The 23186-nt window shown below is 41.8% G+C and overlaps 1 protein-coding gene across 12 annotated transcripts in view; it reads left to right on the top strand.

Annotated features, from left to right (window-relative positions):
* Window positions 1–23186, top strand: part of TULP3 (TUB like protein 3) — a 203006-nt gene that overhangs the window by 77692 nt on the left and 102128 nt on the right. For all 12 annotated transcript variants that reach the window (XR_004540148.1, XM_033952421.1, XM_033952420.1 and 9 more), the window contains 2 exons: window positions 6390–6563; window positions 16613–16740. Coding sequence is in view for 11 of the 12 variants with exons in the window: in XM_033952421.1 (XP_033808312.1) it covers window positions 6390–6563; window positions 16613–16740 (302 nt within the window). In the remaining variant the exon portion in view is untranslated. The remainder of the gene's footprint in view (window positions 1–6389; window positions 6564–16612; window positions 16741–23186) is intronic.

The following is a 23186-nucleotide window of genomic DNA, read 5'->3' as shown; positions in this document are numbered from 1 at the left end:
GCAGTAAGGGATAAGAGGAACTCTTTCAAAAAATGGAAACGTGAACACACAACGGAGGCCTGGAACAGTCACAAGGTCAACCAGAAGAAGTGTCACAAGGCGGTAAGAGACGCCAAAAGAGCCAGTGAGGAAAAGATAGCGCAAGAAGTCAAAAACTTCAAGCCCTTTTTTAGATACATAAAAGGGAAAAAACCAGCTAATGAGGCAGTGGGCCCTCTCGACGACCAAGGAAGAAAAGGGTGCATCAAGGAAGACAAACAGATTGCGGATAGGCTAAACTCATTCTTTGCATCTGTCTTTACCAAGGAGGATAGTTAGTAGCAGGGAATCATTCAGGCCACATAAACACGCATTGCTGACATAACACAAACTGTATGAAAAATTATAATATGACGGAGAAAAATAAACCTCAATTGTGGAAGGCTGGGACTACACAAGTGCCCAAACCTATGCACATCATCACGGGTTTATAAAAAAACTCCGTATACATGTAAATAAATAAATCACTTCCATTCATACAGAATCAATTTTCTTCAAAAACTTTTTGTAGTGACAGCAATGTGCACAAAATTCAATGTATTATTCGTATCCGAAAAGGAGTGACCAGAATCCCAAACTTAACTAAATTATTAGCGAGGGCTACAGCTCAATTTCACTTATGTAAGCGGTTGTGGAGGCGTGGAGCAAAAAGTCACAATCATAGAGAAAATACACTCATCTGAAGGCGTAGAACTTCAAAAGAGGCTTTAAACTCCTAGTCCCGACAGAAAAGACTTTCTGTTTCGCCTGGAAAGGCTACTTCAGACGATCCATGCGGTATCCAAATCTCTCCCCGCTTCTTACAACCAAACAATTGACAAAATAGAGCAAGAAACATCGTTATTCACATTGTCAAATGTGACTCGGACAAGAGGTCATGGACTGAAACTGAGAGGCACCAGGCCCAGGACAAATATTAGGAAGTTCTGTTTCGCACAACGAGTGGTGGACACTTGGAATGCTCTCCCTGAGGAGATTGTGATGGAGACCAGCATTCTGGGATTCAAGAGCAAGTTGGATGCACACCTTCTTGCAAATGACATTGGGGATACGAGTAAACAAGGTTTCTCAGCAGGGAACACCTGGCTTGGCCTCCGCGGGTGCGGGTCGCCGGACTGGATGGACCTAGGGTCTGATCCAGCGAAGCCATTTCTTATGTTCTTATGTTCTTATGAGCAGACAAAACAGGAAGGATGAGAGTGTTGTCCACAGATATGGAGAACGAAAGAAGTGGAGAGGTGGGTTTAGGCGAGAAGATGAGCAATTTTGTTTTAGCCATATTCAATTTTAGATGGCGGTGAGACATCCAGGTAACAAAGTCAGACTGAAATTGAGGCTCATATTGTCAAGTACATATGCCTTTTTCCTCCTCACTTTAAATATACTATGTTACTATGTTACTATATATCCATGGGAACTCATCTTTTTAACTCTGCTAAGATATGTATCTTCCACAGTGTACTTCCCACTATTCCAGACCAGTGGAATAGTTATGTCCATTGATCAGCAGGTGGAGATAGAATACATAAGAAGAGCTGTTTGATATAGGTTCTAGCCCCCTCCCCACCAGCTCCTCAGTACTTTCTTTCTCCAAGCATGTGGATGGCCATGACTATCAACTCTGGGATCTGGTATGCTGCTTCTAGTCAACTGGTTTCTAGTCAAACTTCTCTGATGGGTGGTCTTTTGGAATGCACTCTTCTGCAGCCTCTCTACAAACACACATGCACAAGTACACACACAGGCAGAAGCTATTTCAGGGACCAGCAGCAAAGTTTCATGGTCCGTTGATGTTGGCTCACGGAGTTGGCCAAGTGGCCTCACTGTTGAGCATGTTGGGAGGCCTCAGGCAAGTGTCCCTGTAAGTCTGTGAAGAAATGCTCCAAGACAATGCAGGAGGGGAATTCCACGGTTTTAGACAGTATGCAGCAGCAGCTGGCATCACTGCTCGCTGGTTCGGGGAAGATGGTGGCTGAGGATTTGGCTCAGTACAGCGTGGGAAAAGCAGCCATTTTGTTGCTCTTTGGTGCTTAGGGTTCAGTGGCTTCTCAGTTTCCCATGTCGATGGATCCTCCAGGTCCCTCTTCCTCTTTTAATTACCAAGGTTTGCCGCTGCAGGGTTCAATGTTTTCCCCTGAGTTTATCTGGTTTTTCAGTAGATATTTTCCTGAAGCAGGCTCTTCAGCAGCTTCCCCTTCAGAGGTGCTTGCAGCTACTCCAACTCCCAAACATTCCAGGATGACCCTCCCAGAAGATGATGGTGGGGACTTGACTGCCTCTCCTTTGGACGCCACCTTCTTTGGTTCAGAGAGGGGCTTCTGCTTGGGAAGACTTGGAGGAGGGGGAGCTTATCCCTGAGGAAAGGGATGACCCCAAGATCTTGAGACTATTCTGTAGGGAAGAACTGAATTCCCTCATAACAGAGGCTTTGGTAGCACTCCATTGAGGACCTTTCTACCTCCACTTCAGATCTGCCAAAGTCCTTTGTATTGAGGGACCTTCGGGGTCCGCCAAAGGCCTTTCCTGTGCATTCTGATATTCAGGATCAGTTATGGACCTGAAGGTAGGGTGGGCTATGGCTTGGCTGTACCTCTTTTGTTGGTGGAAAAGGAAAAGTTTCAGACACTGTCTATGATAGCTCTTCTTTGTATTATGTTTTAACCATTTATCAAGTGGATTCTTTCTGAGGACTGTTTGTGTCACGTTCATTTTACTTGCATGGTTGTCATTAAAATGACTTTTCAAGCTTGACGGTGTGGTCTTCTATGCTCCTTTTTGTGTTCCTTTGTGATTTGATATAGAGTTTGCTGCTTCTCTTTCCTTGGTTGGAAAAGAAAAAGTGCCAAAGAAGATTAACAACGTGAGAACCTAATCTTTCCTTAAGGATTCATCTGGTAAGTTGAGTGAGCGCACAATGAATCAAGGTTTTCTCTGTTCCCATCAGTTTCAGATGCAAGAGTAAAACCTTTTAGAAAGTTCATTCTGTTTTCAGTCTATTAAAATTTAGAACGCGAACTCCGCAAGGCAAAGGCTACTTATATTCACAATCCCTCTTGAGCGGCCAAGGAGGCTTATTTATCTGCTCAAGCTGCATTGAACGTGCTTCGTCATGAGCGAACCAAGAAATATCTTTTTCATAGACGCTATAATTTCTATCGACATGGCAATCGTTCGGGGAAATTGTTGGCTCTTGTGGCTACTGCATGGCTGGGCTCTCGGTATATCTCTGGGCTCCGGGATGGTCAAGGGACCCTTTGCTATATGTCTTAGGAAATTATTGACATATTTTATAACTATTTTAGTGCTATGTATGCTTCCCCTGACACTGCTGCTGCTGGATCCTCTCTCGCAGATTATTTAGCAGATTCTTCTCTCCCCAAGTTTACTTCTGATCATCTGGTGGCCTTGAATGGACCTTTGACAGCACGAGAATTGCAGAAAGGAATAAAGTCTATGAGTAATGCGACGGCACTTGACCCAGATGGATACTCGTCTGAATTTTATAAGATGCTTTTGCCACAATTATGTGCCCCACTTTTGTCACATTTTGGCCATGTTATTCTTGAGGGGCACTTCCTGGAGGGGTCCAATGTGGCATTGATCTCTTTGATTCCCCAGGCTCTTACTGCCCTATCTCTCTTCTGAATGTTGATCTAAAACTCTTGGCGCGCATACTGGCAGACTGTCTCCCCCCCCCCCCCCATTTTATCTACCCTGATCTGCCCAGAACAGGTGGGCTTTGTCAAGGGCCGGCAGTCTGTGGTTAATGTCCAGAAAGTACTACTATCTATCTTTCACTGTCAATCTTGGGCTACACCTGCAGTTTTGGCCAGTTTGGATGCTGAAAAGGCCTTTTACAAAGTTCGCTGGGATTACCTCTTCGACTTGCTGAATTATATGGGGCTGTCGGGATGGTATTCAGCTGCTCTCTGTGCTCTATATCATCAACCTACTGCGCAATTGTTGGTGAATGGTCAGCGCTGTACCTCCTTTTCTATAGGACGGGGTACTCGCCAGAGCTGCCCGCTCTCCCCCCTGCTATTTGTGTTGTACTTGGAACTCCTGTTGCGTACTCTCATGTCAGATAATACGGTTTTGAAAGTGCAGGTGAGGGTGTGTGATTAAAGTCCTGGCCTTTGCGGATGGCCTCTTGTTGGTCTTGACACAACCGCTGAAGGCCATATTGGGAATGATCGATTAATTTTCCTTTTACTCTGGTTTTCAGCTCAATCGTCATAAATCCCTTATTCTTCCTCTAGAGGACACTTTGCCTCGTCATTGGGTGGGCAACTTCCCTTTTCTTTGGGCTGAAGATTCTATAAAGTACCTAGGTATATGGATTCCGAAAGACCTATCCCGCTTATACGCTCTGAACGGGCAGGACCATTTACAATTTATGGAGAATAAATTACAGCTTTGGTGAGCGTATCCACTCTTGCTATAGGGGAAAATTGCTCTCTTCAACATGTTATTATTTCCATACTGGTTGTATCTTTTTCAGATGTTACTTATCTCTTTTTCTGCTTCAACGCATTGGGCCTTTGTGCGCTTGCTGAACGGTTTTTTGTGGAATGGGAAGCACCCTCGATTGGCGTATCGAGTGGTGGCTTTGCCTAGAGTCAAAGGTGGCTTGGGCTCTTGAATTTGAAACTTTATGTTGTATCATGTCAAATGCGTCATCTCAACGATTGGTTTTGTAATGTTTCACAGTTTTCGTTTACAATAGGGAAACCTCATTACTGCTCCATGCTCCATTGCGTTTTTTTCCTCCTGCTATTAGAATGTTCCCTTTGTATCTTTCGATTCGTGCAGCTTGGTGCCAACTTTGTGGCTTGTTGCGACTTTCTTCAACCACGACGGTACTGCTGCCGATTGGAGGTAAACCTCTTTTTACGCCGGGCTTGACTACGGCTATCTTTCATATTTGGACATCTAAGAATTGAATATATCTCCACCAGGTATTGAGTGAGGATGGTTCCATTCACACCTTTGGCGACCTACAAGGAGAGTTTTGGTTCGCTGCAGGTGATCAATTTGCAAACTGGCAGTTGCGCCATTATGTCTGTTCCCTTCCTGCTGCAATGCTGACAGGAGAGTCCTTGCAGCTACTTCGCAAGGGTCTATGCTTGGAAGCCCAGAGTATCCCGCTGCGATTCCATTTGAAGTCCTGGAGGAGCATCTTCCTAACTTTGATTATACCCATCTAAATCAACAATGGTCTTGCAACCTGGGGGATCTCCATTTCAACTGACCTTTTCAATCGTAGTCTTCGGCAGGCTTCCCAGATGTGCTTATCAGTTGCGCTCTGGGAAATTAATTATAAAATGACTATGCAGTTACACGTATCTCCCAGTCGCGTGCAGCAAATAGCACTGCAGCTGGATGCACACTGCCTTAAGTGTCGTGTTCTCAATGCCACCTTGGGACACATGTTTTTTACCTGTCCCCGGATCAGGGCTTTCTGGGGGAGAATCTTGGATCATATTTCTGTATTATGGCATGCTTGCTGTATAGCTTCCCCTCATCTTTTGTTTTTTCAATGTTAGGGTGCTTGCCCCTGTAGGGTGCTTGCGTTGTTTTCTGCGCCGGGCCATTTTGTTGGGAAAAAAGTTATTCTAGTCAAATAGTTGGAGCCGTCGCCCCCATCCCTACAGCATTGGCGGGCAACTATGATCCAGCTGTTACAGATGGAACGCCAGATGATCCCAAATATAGAGTACAGGGCTGGACAGCAATTGCAGGATGTCTGGGCTCCTTTTTGGAATACTCTGACCCCTGCTATGCGTAGCTATTTACTTAATTTGTAACCATTTTTGCTCTTGCCATTGTCATCTTTCTAGGCATCTCATCCATTACCCTTGATTATCATACTATGATAGCGAAATTCTGATTTTTCTTTAGTGAACCCGGGGGGAGGGGGGGGAAAGAAAATATTAAATCTGTTCTTCTTTTGTCTCGCATATTGTTGTATTCTGCATCTGTATTGACGGACTTGTTTAGCTAGTTTGTATTGTTCCTTGTTTTGTTTAATAAATATGATTGAAAAAAAAAAATATTTAGAACTCACTTCCTCTTATTATCGAAGAAAATTTAAGACACATCTCTTTCATAAATGCTTAATCTAGAAATTGTAATACTATAATACTGTATTTATTTATTTATTTATTTATTTGTAATATTCCTATTGCTATTCACTAGATTCTTGATTTGTGACTTCACTTTGGACCTTACCAGGAGAGGGTGGGTAATAAATGCACAACATAACAAATATTTGGGATGCCATGATTTGACAGAGTACCTTTTTGTTTTCTTAATTGTGGTGTGTTTGAATGATCTGATTTAATCTTCAGGTATTGATGGTCCAGCTGCTTTTCTGAGCACTGATGTGCAGGACATGGGAACAAAAATCCAAATCATGTCTGTGGAGCAGTCCACAACAGAAGACGAGGAAGTAGACAATGATGCAGAAAGCCTTTTGGACACTGCCTCCAAGCCAGACCTTCAGGAGATTCTGGAGAAACGAGGTAAGAAATGGTCCTGGATACATTTTAGTACTCAAAAATTGTTTGGCTATAACTAGCAGATTTATCCATTCTTGTACAATCCCACTCTGTTCCTGGACAAGTGGGTTATGCATCCCATATTGTGAGACTGCTTGTAGGAAGCCTCAGTTACATAATTTTTTCTGACCCTCCTCTCTTACCTTAGGACTTCCCTCTGGTCTCCAGTTACTTTCCTTCAAGCAAGACAGTAGGAGCCAGTCTTTATGCTCATAATTAATTTTATTCTTCTAGTCAGTTTTTTTATGACTTTGCGTTTTTGTGCTGCAAGGGTTTTGTGCAGCTCTGGCTGCGGAAGATTGCAGACTTTGCAGGTAAAGTCTGCTTCTAGGGGGTTGGCTGCTTTGCAGTGTGCTCTTCCTGGACAGCCTGCACTATCAGATCGGGACTTAGGGACTGTTCCTTTGGGAGCTGGCTTTCCCCAGATTCATCTGCTTGTGGGTTGGAGCACAGACTGAGTGGCTCCGTGGAGGTGTGACTAGGATCGGGGCCAATTGCATTCCTCCACCAGGCTGTGTGCACGTCATGTCTGGTGCGACAGAGATCTCTTGTTGAGGGTTAGGTTAGAGTAGCAGTCAGAAGACCAGCAGTCCAGGTTCCTAAGCTTGTTGAGGCAGAGGATCTCCCTGTAAGCTGTTTCTTTTCTGCAGTTCCCCAGCACCTAGCCTAGCCTGTGACAGAGATTTTTTTGGGTTCTCTGAAAATACCTTTTGGGTAGTTTGGAGATTAGTCCTATGTTCCCTCACCCATAAAATCTTAAAATCACTGCATTTTGGTGGTTTTTATAGTTTTCCCGGGCTATTTTTCAACAAAATTGCTCCTTTGGTGGCCATCTTGGATTTTCCCAATTTCAATTAAAAATTATTTTCTATCTCTGCAAGCTTCATTTTTGAAAGAAAACACTCCCCAGGGCAGGAAATGAAAGTGCATGCCTTGTTTGCTGTGGATAGCTGACTGGCAAGCAGCCATGTGCCTTGTGGCACATGAGGGGGGCAAAATATCTTCGGCCTTGGCTCCCTAAACCTCTTTAGGGGTCCTACCACCCAATCCATCTGTAGCCAGCCAAAAAAGTTGAAATTGGCCCATCCAGATCTTGTAAGAGAGCCAAAAAGGGCTCCCAGGAGGTGGCTGATATTCCCCATGGATTTTTTTAAACATACTCTTCCAGGCTTATCCAGCCAAGAAAAAGGCACCAAATCTGCCTCCTATGGCATCCTTGCTGGCGTCAGGGCCTCCCCCTTTCCAGGATGTGGGTAACCAGTTCAGCGTTCCTGGGGTGCCAATGATGCAACCATGCCTCTGCTTACACAGATGGACACCTCAACTGTGGGAGATGTAGCTGCAATCACAGATCGCCTTGACCCAGATCTGGGAGATGCTTTGAATCTGGGCGAGGACCCTCCAGGAATTGAAATTGAAGGTCAGGCAGTCTGTGGTGGCGGAATGCTGTCTCATGAGTGGCACGAAGCTACAGTCTTCATCTTTTCCTGATCATCCAGACCTGATAGGTGCGAGACGTGAGAGAGCCCCGAAACCATTCTAACTCTTCTCCTATAATACCAATAGCATCCAAACATTGCAGCAATTTCCCATGGTCTATTAAATCAAATGCAGAGCTCATATCAAATTGCATGATCAAGGCATTAAGACCTTTACTAAACAAGGAACGTAAATTGTCCAAAATAGCCGCAATTACTGTCTCGGTACTAAATAAAGGTCTAAAACCAGATTGAGATTCATGCAAGAGAGAAAATTAATCAAGATATTCCATTAGTTGAAGATGGATCAATCCTTCCATAATTTTTACAAAAAATGGAATGGATGCTACTGGTCTATAATTAGTGATTAATGCTAATAATTCTTTGGGAATGGAGATATTATAATACAGTGTTCTCCCCAGAAATTTTTTCCAACCGGGTGGCATGAAAAAGTAGCCGGGTGGGGCGGGATGAGGAAATTTGGTGGTGGGGAAAATTAACCCCCTCTTACTAAGGTACGCTAGCATTTTTAGCGCGCTCAAACCCCTGCGCTACGTGGGAAAACTAGCGCCAACTCAATGTTAGCGTTAGCATCTAGCACACATGGCAATTCCTCCGCACGCTAAGCGCACACTATAACCACTATCGTAACTTAGTAAAAGGAGCCCTAAATGTATACTATTTTTATTAGTTAATTATTATTATTATTTTCCAATGCTCAATATGACTTCCTTTTTTAAGGTTTGACACTTGTGCCAGAATATTTTTATTAAATTTAAGAAGTATTTGCCCTCTTTCAAATGGTATAGAGGTTTAAAAAAGGGAAAGGCATTAATGAAGTCATTAGGTTCAATCTAGCCACTTATTTCTGCATGAATTTAAACAACTAAAAAAAAAAGATAAATATAGCTCATCCAGTCATACATGAAATGGCTCTACAGCAGGGGTGCCCACACTTTTTGGGCTTGCGAGCTACTTTTAAAATGACCAAGTCAAAATTATCTACCAACAATAAAAATTTTAAAAAAACACAAAGCACACTGTACGCAGAGAAAATGTTAATTATCATTTACGGTATATTCTGTGGGTTTTCAAAGAGGTCAAGGCAGACGATTCTATGCAATGTCACCTCAGGAACAACTATACAAAAATAGACAAATATACCCCCTCCCTTTTTACTAAATCGCAATACTGGTTTTTAGAGCAGGGAGATGCACTGAATGCCCTGCGCTGCTCTCGATGCTCATAGGCTCCCTGCGCTAAAAACCGCTATTACGGTTTAGTAAAAGAGGGCCATAGTGCAAAATATAGACAGCAGATATAAATTCTTAAAACAGACACATTTTGATCACTAAACTGAAAATAAAATCAGTTTTCCTTTTTGTCTGGTGATTTCATGAGTCTCTGTTTGCACTTCCTTCTTCTGACTATAAATCCAATATTTTTTTCTTTCTGCCCCTCCCCTTTTCTTTCTGTCTCTCTTTCTTTCTCTCTCCCCCTGCCCCCCAAGCCATCGCGCCAATTTCTCACTTCCCCGATTCTTTTCCTACCCCCTAATGCCGATTTTTCCCTGCTTCCACGAGCCAGACCAGGAATGTACAAGCGCCGGACTCACAAGACTTCACCTCTGATGTCAATTCTTATGTTGGAGAGGAAGTTCCATGCTAGCCAGGCAGCGATTGGCTGGCCCAGAACTTCCTCTCTGACATCAGAATTGACGTTGGAGGTGAAGTCTTGTGAGTCCGGCGCTTGTACGCGCCTGGCCTGGCTCAGGGAGGCAGGAAGAAAAAGATTGCCAAGGCAACGCGATCCACTCACATTGCCTTTGCGATCTATTAGTCGATCGCGCTCGACCATTTGGGCACCCCTGCTGTTATGGTATCCTGTCCTGACCTGACCTGAGGAAAGGGGTTTAGTCCCCAAAAAACTGCCTTATTTAAATTTCCTATTTATAAACTTTAATCAATAGATACAATACTAGATTCTACGTAAAGCAACAAAAAAATTTTTTTCTACCTTTTGTCATTTCTGCTTTAATCATCTTGTCTTCACTCTTCTTTCTAGCCAGCATCTGTCCGCTCTGTCTTCCATGCAGCATCAGCCCCTTCCACCCACTGTCGACCCTCTCCCCGTTCCATATGGCATCTTCCCTCTTTTTATGCTCCTTCAATAAACTGTCTATCCTGTGCCCCTTCTCTTCTCCTTTGTACATGATTGATTTCAGCTCTGCCACCTCTCCATTTTTCTCTCTCTGTCAACACCCCGTCCCCTATGCTCTGGCAACTCTCTCTTCTCCTTTCTTTCATTCACACCCCACAGTCTGGTATCTTCCCTTCCCTGATTCTCTGGCATCTCACGTCTTTCCTTTTCTTCCATCTCTCCCTCCCCCTCCATGCTCTGACATCTTCCTTTCCCCTTGGTCTGGCATACTTTCCTCCTTCCCTCCAATCCCTGGCACCTCGTTTCATTCCCTCCCTCATCTTCTTTCTCCCTCCAGTTGGGTGCAGCAAGTCTCTCCCCCTCTGCTCCCTTTCCTCCTTCTGTCACCCAAGGCCTGGCGTCATGAACTTCTTCAGGCAGCAGCATTCACAATTCGCTGCTGTTGCCAACTTCGGGCCTTCTTCTCTGTCGGGTCCTGCCTTCATAGAAACAGAAGTAGGCAGGACCCAGCAGAGAAGAAGGCTTGAAGCTGGCAACAACAATGAATTGTAAATGCTGTTGCTAGCCGAAGAAGTTCATGATGCCAGGCCGAGCACCCGGGGCAAACTGCTACTCTCCCCCCCCCCACGACCCTCCTATCTCTCCCTCCCTACCATAATGAGACTCTAAACAGCTCTGCTCTACTCTAAACAGGCTGCTTCAGGGCTTTCTCCTGCCGTGATTCCCTCTGGCACGTCACCAATGAGGGAAGGAGGGAGAGATAGGAGGGTCGGATCGGGTTTTGGGGGGGTGCCCGGGATGATGATGAGGCTGCTGCTGCTGCCAGCGAATCCAGCAAGGGTGAGGCCCCAAAGCACAGAACTGGCGGGCCCCCCCTGACCATTTCAGGCCCTAGGCCTATGCCTACTGGGCCTATCCTTTAATCTGGCCCTGCTTCCCCCCCCCATATGCCCTGACATCTCTCTCTTCCACTCCATGGTATGGTATCTCCTTTCCCTCCCTCCCATGGTCTTTGCATCTCTTTCCTCCTTTTCCTGATCTTCCTTCTCCCTCCTTCCCTCTCTCTCCCCAATTGGGTGCAGCAGCATTTCTCTTCCCCTCCCCCCATTGGGTACAGCAGTATCATCAGCATTTCTCTTTCCTCCCCCCAATTTGGTACAGCAGAAGCAGCATTTCTCTTCACCCTCCCCCCTAATTGGGTGCAGCAGCATGACTCTTCCCCCTCCCCCTATTGGATACAATAGCAGCATTTCTCTTAACCCCCCCAATTGGGTACAGCAGAAGCACCAGCATTTCTCTTCCCCCTCCCCCTCTAATTGGGTACAGCAGCATTTCTCCTCCCATTCACTCCCCCCCCCCCGTCTCACACACCCGGCAGATTCGCTACAGACAAAGGCAAGTTGCAAGTTTCCCTTCGTCGCTGACCTATCTCCCAAACGTCAGCGACAGAGGGAAGCTTACAACTTGCTGCTCTTGCTTACTTCGGGCCTTTCTCGTTGCCGGGTCCTGCCTTCGCGGAAACAGAAAGTAGGCAGGACCCGGCAGCGAGAAAGGCCCGAAGTAAGCAAGAGCAAGTAAGCTTCCCTCCGTGGCTGGCCTATCTCCCGCATGCTCCAGTGCTCTAATGGTCCATGCCGGCTTCTCTTACCTACCCCCCCCCCCCCCCGACGTAACTTCCGGTTTCGGAGGGAAGCCGGGTTCGAGTCGCTTGCTGGGTTTTGTTTTGTTTAAAGTCCGGCGGGAGTATTTCGGCGGCTCTTCAGCATCGCGTTAAGCAGTGATGGCAGCAGATTTCGGCAGATGACAGCCGGGCGGTAATGTAAATTTGCTGGGCGGAGCACCCGGCTGAAAAGCGCTAGGGAGAACACTGTAATATGACCATTATTAGTGAGGAATTTTCCATTCTTTAAATTATCAGTCAGATAATTCAACAAATTCAGTTTAAAATCTAATGGAGCTGTTTTCATAATTTCTGGGGGACAAGAGTCCAGAGCACAATAATATTTAGCATATGTTATATAATTTTAATATAATTATTCCATTCTAAATCATGAAAGGAGCTCCAAATCATATCCGCTTGTATTACATTTCCTTGCATATTAGGCATTTGATATTCATGAGTATTCTGAAACCGCAGAGGGACTTGTTGAGCTGAGAGACTAAATATTTTCAAAAGAGCTTCACGACAAGATTCACTTAAATGACAAGCTGGTAATGAGTGAACATAGTGTCATAATTGATAGTAAGCAAAAATGTCCGTCCCTGGTAGGCCATAGGTACGTTGTAGAGATGTGAAAGATGCATAATGTCCGGACTCCGTGAACAATTGAAAAATATACTGAAATCCATTTTGCGTCCACCTCTGAAAGGGCAAGCTCTGGATCCCTAGCAGGAAATTACAAATTTCCTGAATCAGGAGATATGGGGAAACAGCAGATGACAGTTTAAGGCAATAACAAACCCAGCGTCATGTCTGGCTCGCAGGGTAAAATATAGGATATGTTGCCACCACAGAGCAGAGGGCCAAGGCTGATACATGTAATATAAAAACTAATATGATAAGGGGAAAGCACCAAAAATTCCAACCGAGAGTCAGAAAAATATGAAATTCCTCTATACCAGTCATTAATGTGTCTCATCTGACAGGCCATCACATACCAGCGAATATTAAGCAATCCATAACCTCACCGCTCTGTAGGAAGACAAACCTTGACAAAGGTCATGTGTGGCCACTTGCCCCCCCCAAGACAAATTGTTGTAACCCTCTCGTGAGTTGTACATAATGTGAATGAGATAGTAAAATTGGCAAAATCTGTATAACCATTTTGGAAAGAGCACCATATTATACAGGACCACCCGTCCCACTGTAGACAAAGGAAAAGGAGACCAGATTTTGAGAGTTTGTAAGATATCAGCCAATAGAGGGCATAAAGGGTAGTAAGATCTTGTGGTTTGAGGGCATGACAAGATGGCGGCGGGGTGAGAATCGCTAAGGAGCAGTGTGAAAGATCTGATGATCGTAGGTGCCTTCCACTGAAACACTTTATCTTGTTTTGCTTTCCTGATGCCACATTCAAAGAGGAAGGGGGTGATAAGGGCCGTACCTTTGCTGGCCCTTTCTTCAACACCCATCCAGCAAACCGTCGACCGCTTCTTCGCGGCTCTGCCGATGGCTACTCAAGTTCCCGGAGGAAATGACCCGGCTTTGGGAGAAGGTGGTGGAGAGCCTTTCCCCCTTTCGGGTCTTGAAATATCCTTATCCCCTCCGGTTCCATCTACCCCCGTGCATCCAGCCTCTGCCAGAGCTCAGCTGCGGGAGATCTATGATCCCGGAAGGAAATCAATGGGGCTTCCTGGCGAGGGCGCTGAACCATTAATGGCAGGGCAGCTGAAGGAACCAACAGAGAGAGAGAGAACTAATCCCTCTCCCATGGAGGCGTCCTTAGGAGACATTTGGTTGCTCCTACAACGACTGGAGACTGCGATGGCCAAAACTACTGAGGAGGTAATAGATATTAACTCTAAGATTGATATTCTTACTAAAACCGTCGACTCGGTAAAAATGGATTTCTCAAACCAAACAGATGCAGGATGATATACAGCAGCTGCAACTGTTTAAAATAGCAACAATCAAAGATAATTAATTCCTCTATACATAGAAAATTAGAACAAATTGAAAATCATAATAAGAGATTAAATCTTCGCATTTTGAATTTCCCAATCTCACCTGGAACTCCGCTTATAGATTTTTTCAAAAGATACCTAATTGAGAATTTGGAAGTTTCCCCTGACAATATTCCTCCTTTAAACAAGATTTATTACCTGCCGAATAAAAAGATTCCTCAAAGAGAAACGGAGAAAAATAATGGACGAGAGAAACAGATTGATTTTGATAATGTTACTGCTATTTTGGAACAAACTTTGAATTCAGACACTGAAAGAGCTATGCTTCTAACATCCTTTGTTTTTGAGCAAGGTCTAAATATGATTCTAAGACTATATTTTAAGAATTCTCAAAAACTATTTGGAGAACAGCGGATTTGGATCTATTCAGACGTTTCAAAAGTGACTCGAGCGAAGGAAAGATTTCCTTTCCCTATGTCAAGAAACTCTTAAATTGGGGGCTATGTTCTTATTAGCTTATCCCTGTAAATGTCTGGTGAGGTATTTGGGAATTAAGTACGTATTTTTTTCTCCAGACCACTTGAAGGAGTTCCTAAAAGTCAAAAAGATCATTAAGCACTGATTAAGAATGGATTATAATTAGATGGTAGCCATGCCACACTAAGCTTTTTTCTTTGAATTTATTTTTAATTTAATGTCTCCAATATTATCTGATTATCACACCCTCTATATTGTGGTCTAAGGAGGGGATAACTCTGTATTTGCATAAGTTTTGTATAATTGGTAAAAAATTTTCTTTTTCTGTGTTGCATTGAACAAGATTATTCTTGTGAATTGAAGTGAAAATTCAATAAAGAAATAAAATTTTTTTTAAAAACATCTTGTGGTAACCCCCCAAATATTTAATTGGCCCAGAAAAATAGAAAATCTCCCTTCCAATTGTCCTGTAGAGTATACGGGATAGCTAGGGCCTTTGATTTATGGCAGTTCAAAGAAATCCCTGAACAGAACCTGAATTCCTCAAGAGATTGTAAGAGTTGTGCAGTCGATTTTAATGGCTGAGTCAGTGTAAACAGTAAGTCGTCAGCAAAAGCTAAGGCCTTTACAGTGTGGCCAGAGATCGTAATGCTAGATACATCCGGACCCTTCAAGATCGTTCTTAAAAGGGGCTCTAAATACAGAAGAAATAACAGCCATCCACCCCCATATAATCCAGCACACCAAACAAATACTTCCAATCCACTTGATCAAAAGCTCTCGTCGCATCTAGACTAACTAACAGCATAGGTATGTCATGATGTTGTGCATGGGCCATAGCCAATATCATCTTGTGGACATTATGCACAGACTGCCTGCCTCTCACAAAACCCACCTGGTCTGGGCCAATAAGTCCAGGAAGGAGGTGTGAAAGCCAGTCTGCTAGAATCTTAGCTAAAATTTTAATGTCCACATTAAGGAGCAAGATAGGGTGGTAGGACTCAGGAGATGAAACATCCTTCCCAGGTTTCAATAACAGAGTGATCAAGGCCTCATTAGCGCCCAGTGGAAATCTTCTCCTATGGATAACGTGAGTGTAATAATCCCGTAGAGATGAACAAATATGTGATGACAATAGTTTATAAAACTCGGCTGTAAATCTATCAGGGCCAGGGGCCGAATAATTACACTTTGTCTGAATCACCTTCTGTAATTCTCTAATGGTAATGAGCGTATTCAAAGACACTTTATCTATGTCAACTGGAATTTTCTTTCCTTTAATCACAACAGATGAATCCAGGATCCCACCATTTGGGACTCCTTGTTCATTTGTTTTTATTGTATGTCTTATTTTGCTGCTTTTGTTATGAGGAATACTGACTTACTAGGGTTCATAGTCAGATTCTGTTGCGCGCATCTTATATAAAAAGATAGCAAATGAAAATATATACATACCTTGCAAATGAAGAAATTTGGAAGTAGTGTCGCTCTCAACAAAGGCGAGTGAAATCCGCGCAAGAGAAATACCTGTTATAGAGCAAGTTCTAGACAAGACCTATAACGGACACAAGCAGCGAAAGGAAGGTGGACTTTTCTGAGCAAGTATAAAAGGAGCAAACGTAACAATCACAAAGATGCTAGCGAAGGGAGGGCGGGCTGTTCCAAGCACGTAAAAAAAGATGCTAACGTAACGAATCACAAAGAGGCTAGCGAAATGAAGGCGAGCTGTTCTGAGCACGTAAAAAAGGAGCTAATGTAACCATAATAATGTGAATGTGCGCGTGATTGTCGTTGCACTGATTTGTCCTTCCGCTTAATTGTCTTGTGCGCAATTATCGTTGCGCGCAATTGTCGTTGGGATCAATTTTCTTGCGCTTAATTGTCGTTGGGCTCAATTGTCGTTGCGCTCAAATGTCTTGCGCTCACTTGTCTTCGCGCGTTTGTCTTGCACGCATTTGACTTGCCACCCTAACTAGTGAGCTTACCATCCCATATATGAGAGCTCATTTTGATGTTCTCTATCTCTACCTTCTGATGGATGGACATAACCCACTCATGTCTGGATTCATGTGCTTTGACTAAAGAAAAGAAAATTATCAGGTAAGAACATAATTTTACCTTCTTTATGATATATCCTTGCCTTAGAAAAGATAAACATATATTGTGAGTTCAGACAAAATTGTCCATGCACTTGTTTGAAATATCTCATATGCCATTTGCCTATGTGTGAATCATTCTTTATCACCTTATCTAATTGCCCCTGTGTTCTACTAGGGATCTCTGGCAGTTTAAACTTTGATGAAGAGGACACAGATGAAGAGGAGAAAACTAGATCAAGGTCTCGTTCACCAAATTCTGAAAGTGTACGACCTGCGTCTGCATCCAGTAAGAAATCAGTTACTGTAAGTGTCGCACTGAATTTTCCACTCATTTTCTTTCTAATCTAATTCCAGTACACCAAGTCCAATTAGATTCATTCCTTTCTTCAAGGGAAGATTTCCTAATAGGCAAAATAGACCAGCTGGCCAATATGACTTTGGAAGAGAATGCCAAACACAGGAGTTGTGAGAAAGAGAATGACCGTTTTATGTGATTGCAACCCATGATTTTGAAGGAGGGTACCCCAAAGATGGTAGCTATTTCAGAGAAAGACACTTTGGCTCTGGAGGGGGATGACCAGCTGTTCTATTTTTTAGGGGTATCTGAAGGGTTTTATCTGAGGACAAGCAGGAAGTATATTCTCATATATAGATGACGTTATCCATGGAACCCAGGCATGAATACGCAAAAAGTATGCTATCACTTTAAATCTTTAAGATCGCCTTAGGCCCCTCCCAGTGTATCCCAGGATACACTGGGAAGGAGAAGGTTCCCCAGTTTGAAGAGGTGGTCCTGCTGACAGGGGGGAGTGAGCATCATTCCTGCGGGTCTTCTAAAAGAGGTATGGGCGTTTTGGGGACCTTGGGGCCAGGTAAGGGGGTCTAGACTGCTTGTTTTGGTTTTGTTTTTAAAGTACTGGGAGTAGGGGGTCTCAGCAGCATAAGGATGTCTGGTTGCAGCATTGGGGGTTTGCTGGTTGGCTCCCAGGGGATGGATGTCCGTGGAGGGGGGGGCTTGGTGGGGGTATTTTTTTCTGTAGCCCCAGTTTTTGTGCATTTGTTGTGTGAGCACACAACACAGCACAATAGCTGAGTCCATTAAAATAAAACCAAAAAAGTCCCGGCTAAGCTGCAAAGACACTTTTTGGTTTTATTTTATATGGGCTCAGCTGTTGTGTTGTGTACATGTAAAACACATGGACAATAGCTGCCGTGCTGGTGATCCTCTTGATTTTTAAACGGTGAGCGCAGGGGATTACAGACTGAGTGAGGGATTAGAAGAAGAACATCCTGCCTGGAGCTGCCCTGTTTGACCCCCTCCCTATCATTCCTGGAAGGAGGAGGAGGAGGAATGGAGAAATACTGGATGGGAAGGTATTTGGGAAGAGGAAGACAGAAATGGTGGACCTGGGGGATGGTGGGGAGGAGGAAAGGAGGAAAGGAGAGATGCTGGATAGGAGGGCATTTGGGAAGAAAAAGGGAGAAATGGTGGAATTGGGGGTAGTGGGAGAGAGGGGAGGAAGAAGAAGAAGGGACAGATGCTGTATGGGAGGGCAGTTAGGGAAAAAAAGGGAGAGATGGTGTATTTGGAGGTGGGAGGGAAGGAGGAGGATGATGGAAGAGATGCTGGATAGGGAGGGCAGTTGGTAAGAGAAAAGGAAAGATGGTGGACCCAGGAGTGGTAGGGAAGTAGAAAGTAATACTGGATGGAAGGGCTTTGGTAGATGGGGAAAATTGGGGAGAGGCAAGGAGGAGGGGAATTTGGGGTCCCTTTCCTTAATTTCTGCCCTGAGCTCCAGCAGGTCTAACACCAGCCCTGTTTAAGAGTCCTGCTCCCCCTGACCTCCCTCTACCTCAGAACAGCTGGTCTTCCTCCCCCACCCCCTCCCGAGAACTTCTAGTGCTGCTGCTGGTACCACTGCTCCCCATTCCCCTGATGAGCTGCTGGTGCCACTGCCCCATTCCCCCCTCCCCCCAGTGATCTGTTAGTGCCGCACAGAACCAGAGTCAGAAAATAAGATTAGAAAGAAAATCACAAGACAACGGTAAGATAAATGATTTTATGTTTAGTTTAATTGAAATATATCAATTTTGAGAATTTACATCTGCTATCTCTATATTGCTCTGTACAGGGGACGCTTTATGCGATTAATCGTACGATTAAAAATTTTAATCACGATTAATCATTCAATTAAGATTTTTAATCAATGTACAGCCCTACATAGGACCATTTCAGGTACACACATCTACATAACTAATGTGGCTGGTGCCTAGGTCATTAACACCGAGACATTTCCTTCATGTTTTGCTCTAATTTGCTGAAGAGAACGCTTAAAGTCAGGAAGTTGCAGTAAGAAAAACCTTTTGGGTCAACTTCATGTACATCAAGAATGGCTGGAGACTCCAATGCCTAAGCTCAACATTCAACAACCCCAGCATCGACACTGGCACCAATGGCATCGACAACCCGTTCCACTTCTACTTCATCAGTGCTGCCTTCCTCAGGGGAACTTTGTAAGAAGCATAAATACGGTTCTCCAGGCATTCTTTGGCATCATCTCAGGCATCTTTGCCATCGACACACCGACCATTGCTGCAATTGATGTTTGGAAAACTGGAAAGAATACAGCTCCGATGGTTTCTCACAATATTCATCATCACCATGAATTTTCCCAATTGACATGGTATATTTTGGAGCAAATATCTTCTACCTTCAATGGCGACAAGCATACTTACCTGTTACATTTAGATACACACGACCTGATGAAAGCAAGTCAACATGGCTTCAGGAAAGGGAAATCATGTTTAACGAATTTACTTCAATTTTTTGAGACCGTGAATGAACAAATTGATAGTGGAGAACCGGTGGACATAATATACTTAGACTTCCAGAAAGCGTTTGACAAAGTTCCACACAAAAGACTTCTCAGGAAACTACAAAGCCATGGAATAGAGGGGGATATACAAAGATGGATAGGCAAATGGCTGGAGAACAGAAAACAGAGAGTGGGCATAAATGGGAAGTTCTCCGACTGGGAGATAGTGACTAGCAGTGTACCCCAGGGCTCGGTACTTCGGCTGATCTTATTTAATATCTATATAAATGACTTAGAAGAAGGAACATCCAGCAAGATCATCAAGTTAGCAGACTACACAAAGCTATGCCGGGCAATCAGATCGCAAAAGGATAGCGAGGAACTCCAGAGAGATTTGTGTCAGTTAGAGAAATGGGCGGAGAAATGGCAGATGAAGTTTAATGTGGAGAAATGCAAAGTGATGCATTTAGGCAGTAAGAATAAGGAACACGAGTATAGAATGTCAGGTGCAACTCTGGGTAAGAGCGAACAAGAAAAGGACCTGGGTGTACTGATAGATAAGACCCTGAAACCATCAGCACAATGTGCGGCGGCGGCAAAGAAAGCAAATAGAATGTCGGGCATGATAAAGAAGGGAATCACGAGTAGATCGGAGAAGGTCATAATGCCTCTTTATAGAGCAATGGTCAGACCTCACTTGGAATACTGCGTCCAATATTGGTCTCCCAACCTAAAGAAGGCTATAAAACTGCTGGAGAGGGTGCAGAGACGAGCAACAAAACTAGTAAAAGGTATGGAGAATCTGGAATACGAGGATCGACTTAAGAGACTGGGATTGTTCTCCCTTGAGAAAAGGAGACTGTGAGGGGATATGATCGAGACCTTCAAAATACTGAAAGGAATCGACAAAATAGAGCAGAAAATACTATTTACATTATCCAATTTGATACGGACAAGAGGACATGGATTGAAGCTAAGGGGGGACAAGTTCAGGACTAATATCAGGAAGTTCTGCTTCACTCAGAGAATGGTTGACATCTGGAATGCTCTCCCAGAGGAGATTATTGTGGAATCAACCGTCCTAGATGCACATCTCCTTACGATAGGCATAGAAGGATATGGGTGACTAAAAATTACTCCAGGTGTACACCTGACAGGGCCTCCGCGTGTGCGGATCACCGGACTTGATAGACCGAAGGTCTGATCCGGAGATGGCGCTTCTTATGTTCTTATGGGTTTCTTTTGTCACATCAGGAAATATTTGAACTCTCTGTCCCATAAATTCTTTGTGTCTATTTTGGAAGTATAACTTTAGAATCCAGTTCTTGTCGGGTAAGAGGAAGACTGTGACTAATAAAGTAGCTGGCCTAGCAACCTCCTTTGTTGAGGTTTTCAGGATCGTAGTTAAATCCATCTGTTCGCCCTCTACCGGACGTTGTTCCTCCGAGATTTTTGTAGGAAGATAATATATTTTTGAAAAGGGTGGAAAAGTATCTTCTGGAACATTAAGTACTTCCAAAAAATATTTCTTTAGGACTTCTTTGACAGACAATAAAGGTACCTTTGGAAAATTCAATATTCTAAAATTATTTTTTCAATTATTATTTTCCAAAATTTCCATCTTTCTTCTTAGATTAAGACTATCTCTAATTAAAGTTGTTTGTACCTCCTTTACTTCCAAAATCTCTTTCTCAACTTTTTCTACCTTAGTTTTTACAACCATTATATCCTGTTTAAATCCATTTAATTCCTCCCTTTGTTCAAAAAGTTTATTTTCTAAGTCCTTTATTTGTGGTGACAAAGTCTGTCCCAGCGCAGTTACCAAATCCCATAGAGAATCTAGGGTAACATTGATAGGTTTAGGCATTGAAAATATACTTGCAGTCATTAATCCAGCCTATGCTGTTCCCGGTGTCTTTTAAAAACCAAACTAAAAGAATTTCTGGCACAAAAAGATCCTAAGTTTATATAAAAAACAGAACAATTCAGCTGAAGAAAGAAGAAAGAAGAATGAAGATGGAAAAAAATGAAAATAAAGAAGATTATTAAAAAAAAAAAAAAAAAAAAAAAAAATATTTTTTAAGACATAAGAAATGTTATTAACTGGAAATAGTATTTATTGGAATAATGGATGCAATAATATAATAATATTTAAAAATCAGCATCCAATATTATTAATTATTATTATATTAAAAAAAAAAAAAAAAAAAATATATAAAAATATTTATTATCAAAATATAAATAAAAAATTATATATAAAATACAAGTTTTAATCAAATTAGATAATACATTTAATTATATAGCATATTAAATTATTAAGATTAAGTAATAATAAATGAGTAACAAAGAAATTATCATTAAATATTGAAAAAAAAAATTTTGTAATTGTTATATTGAGAATAAGATTTAATAATGAAATATATTAATTTATTATAAAATCAATATTTTAACTCTGTATAAGGAAATTATAATTTTAAGAAATATATATAAGAAAAATAATTGATTATTTACAGAAATAATTAACAAAATAGATGTCTAATAAATATTTTATTTTATTTAATTATTCAGTCATAATAACTTATTATGATAAATAAGAAAATAAGTAAATGAATGATAGATATTTAATAAAATATGAATTTATTATAAAACTTATGTATTGACATAAAATGTATATTTTAATCAATTATTCATTCAAATTAATTTATTATGAAAATGATTTATGAAAATGATTGAAACACATTATTATTAAGATTCATATTATATATTTATATTAAAAATGGATATACTTAATTTATATGAAGATATATAGAGATATATATAGAGAATAAGAGCTACATTTGAAATATGTTTATCTATTAAGAATATTATATTATATGTATGCATATTGAATATAATTTATGATTCAAATATATATAAATTTCATATATTTATAAAATTTTATAGATTAAATGAATATAATTTTTAAGAATATAAGGGTAGAAATATAAAGAATGTATTGAATTCAAAAATATGTTTTTAAATAATATAATGAATTATTAGTTGCCTGGAGATGGAGTTGTAGGTTTTGCATGACCAATGCGTGTTCCAAATCAGAATAAGATAAAGGGTGGGAGGGGAGGGAAATTAATGGGTGGGATAGGGGATAAATTTTTAATGAATGTGCTAGGAACTAATCATATAAATAATCATAGAATAGTGGATAAATATTGGATAAATATAATTATTAATTAGATGGATCTAAAAATGTATTCACTGAATGTCAATGGTTTAAATCATCCTATTAAGAAGAAGAAATTGTTATCGTTCCTTAAAAATCAAAATGCGGACATTTACTTTATTCAAGAAACTCATCTATCGGAAATTGAATCAAAAAAATTATCTGGAGGTTTTATTTCTAAATGTTTATTTGCACCGGCTTTAAAGAAAAAGGCTGGAGTGGCTGTTTTAATAAATAAAAAATGTAATGCAGATTTTAAATTAATTAATTATGATCCCTTAGGAAGATGGGTACATGTCGAAATGGTTCTGGGAAATACTACCCTGAATTTATTCAATTTATATGCTCCTAATACGAATCAAATGGAGTTTTTTAAACAAATTCAACAGTTGCTTTTACCACTGGCTACATCTAATTTAATAGTAGCAGGGGATTTCAATGCTGTAATGGATCCGATATTGGATAAAAAACCAAGTAAAGTTATAAAATCATTAGGCTTAGATAATTTGATACTATCTTGTGATTTAGTAGATATATGGCGAATTCTTCATTTTAATGATCAGGAATTTTCTTTTTGTTCTCAGGTCCATAAATCTTTTTCACGAATTGATTATATATTTGTTTCTAATAATATAGCGCAGCGTGTCTTAAAAGCAGCAATTGATTCCATTATAATTTCAGATCATGCTGGTGTGTGGATTAATCTTCAAAATTAT

This window comes from Geotrypetes seraphini, chromosome 7 (assembly GCF_902459505.1).
Source record: "Geotrypetes seraphini chromosome 7, aGeoSer1.1, whole genome shotgun sequence".
Lineage (NCBI taxonomy): Eukaryota > Metazoa > Chordata > Amphibia > Gymnophiona > Dermophiidae > Geotrypetes > Geotrypetes seraphini.
The sequence above is the reverse complement of the archived record's forward strand: the minus strand, read 5'-3'. Positions and strand labels throughout refer to the sequence as shown.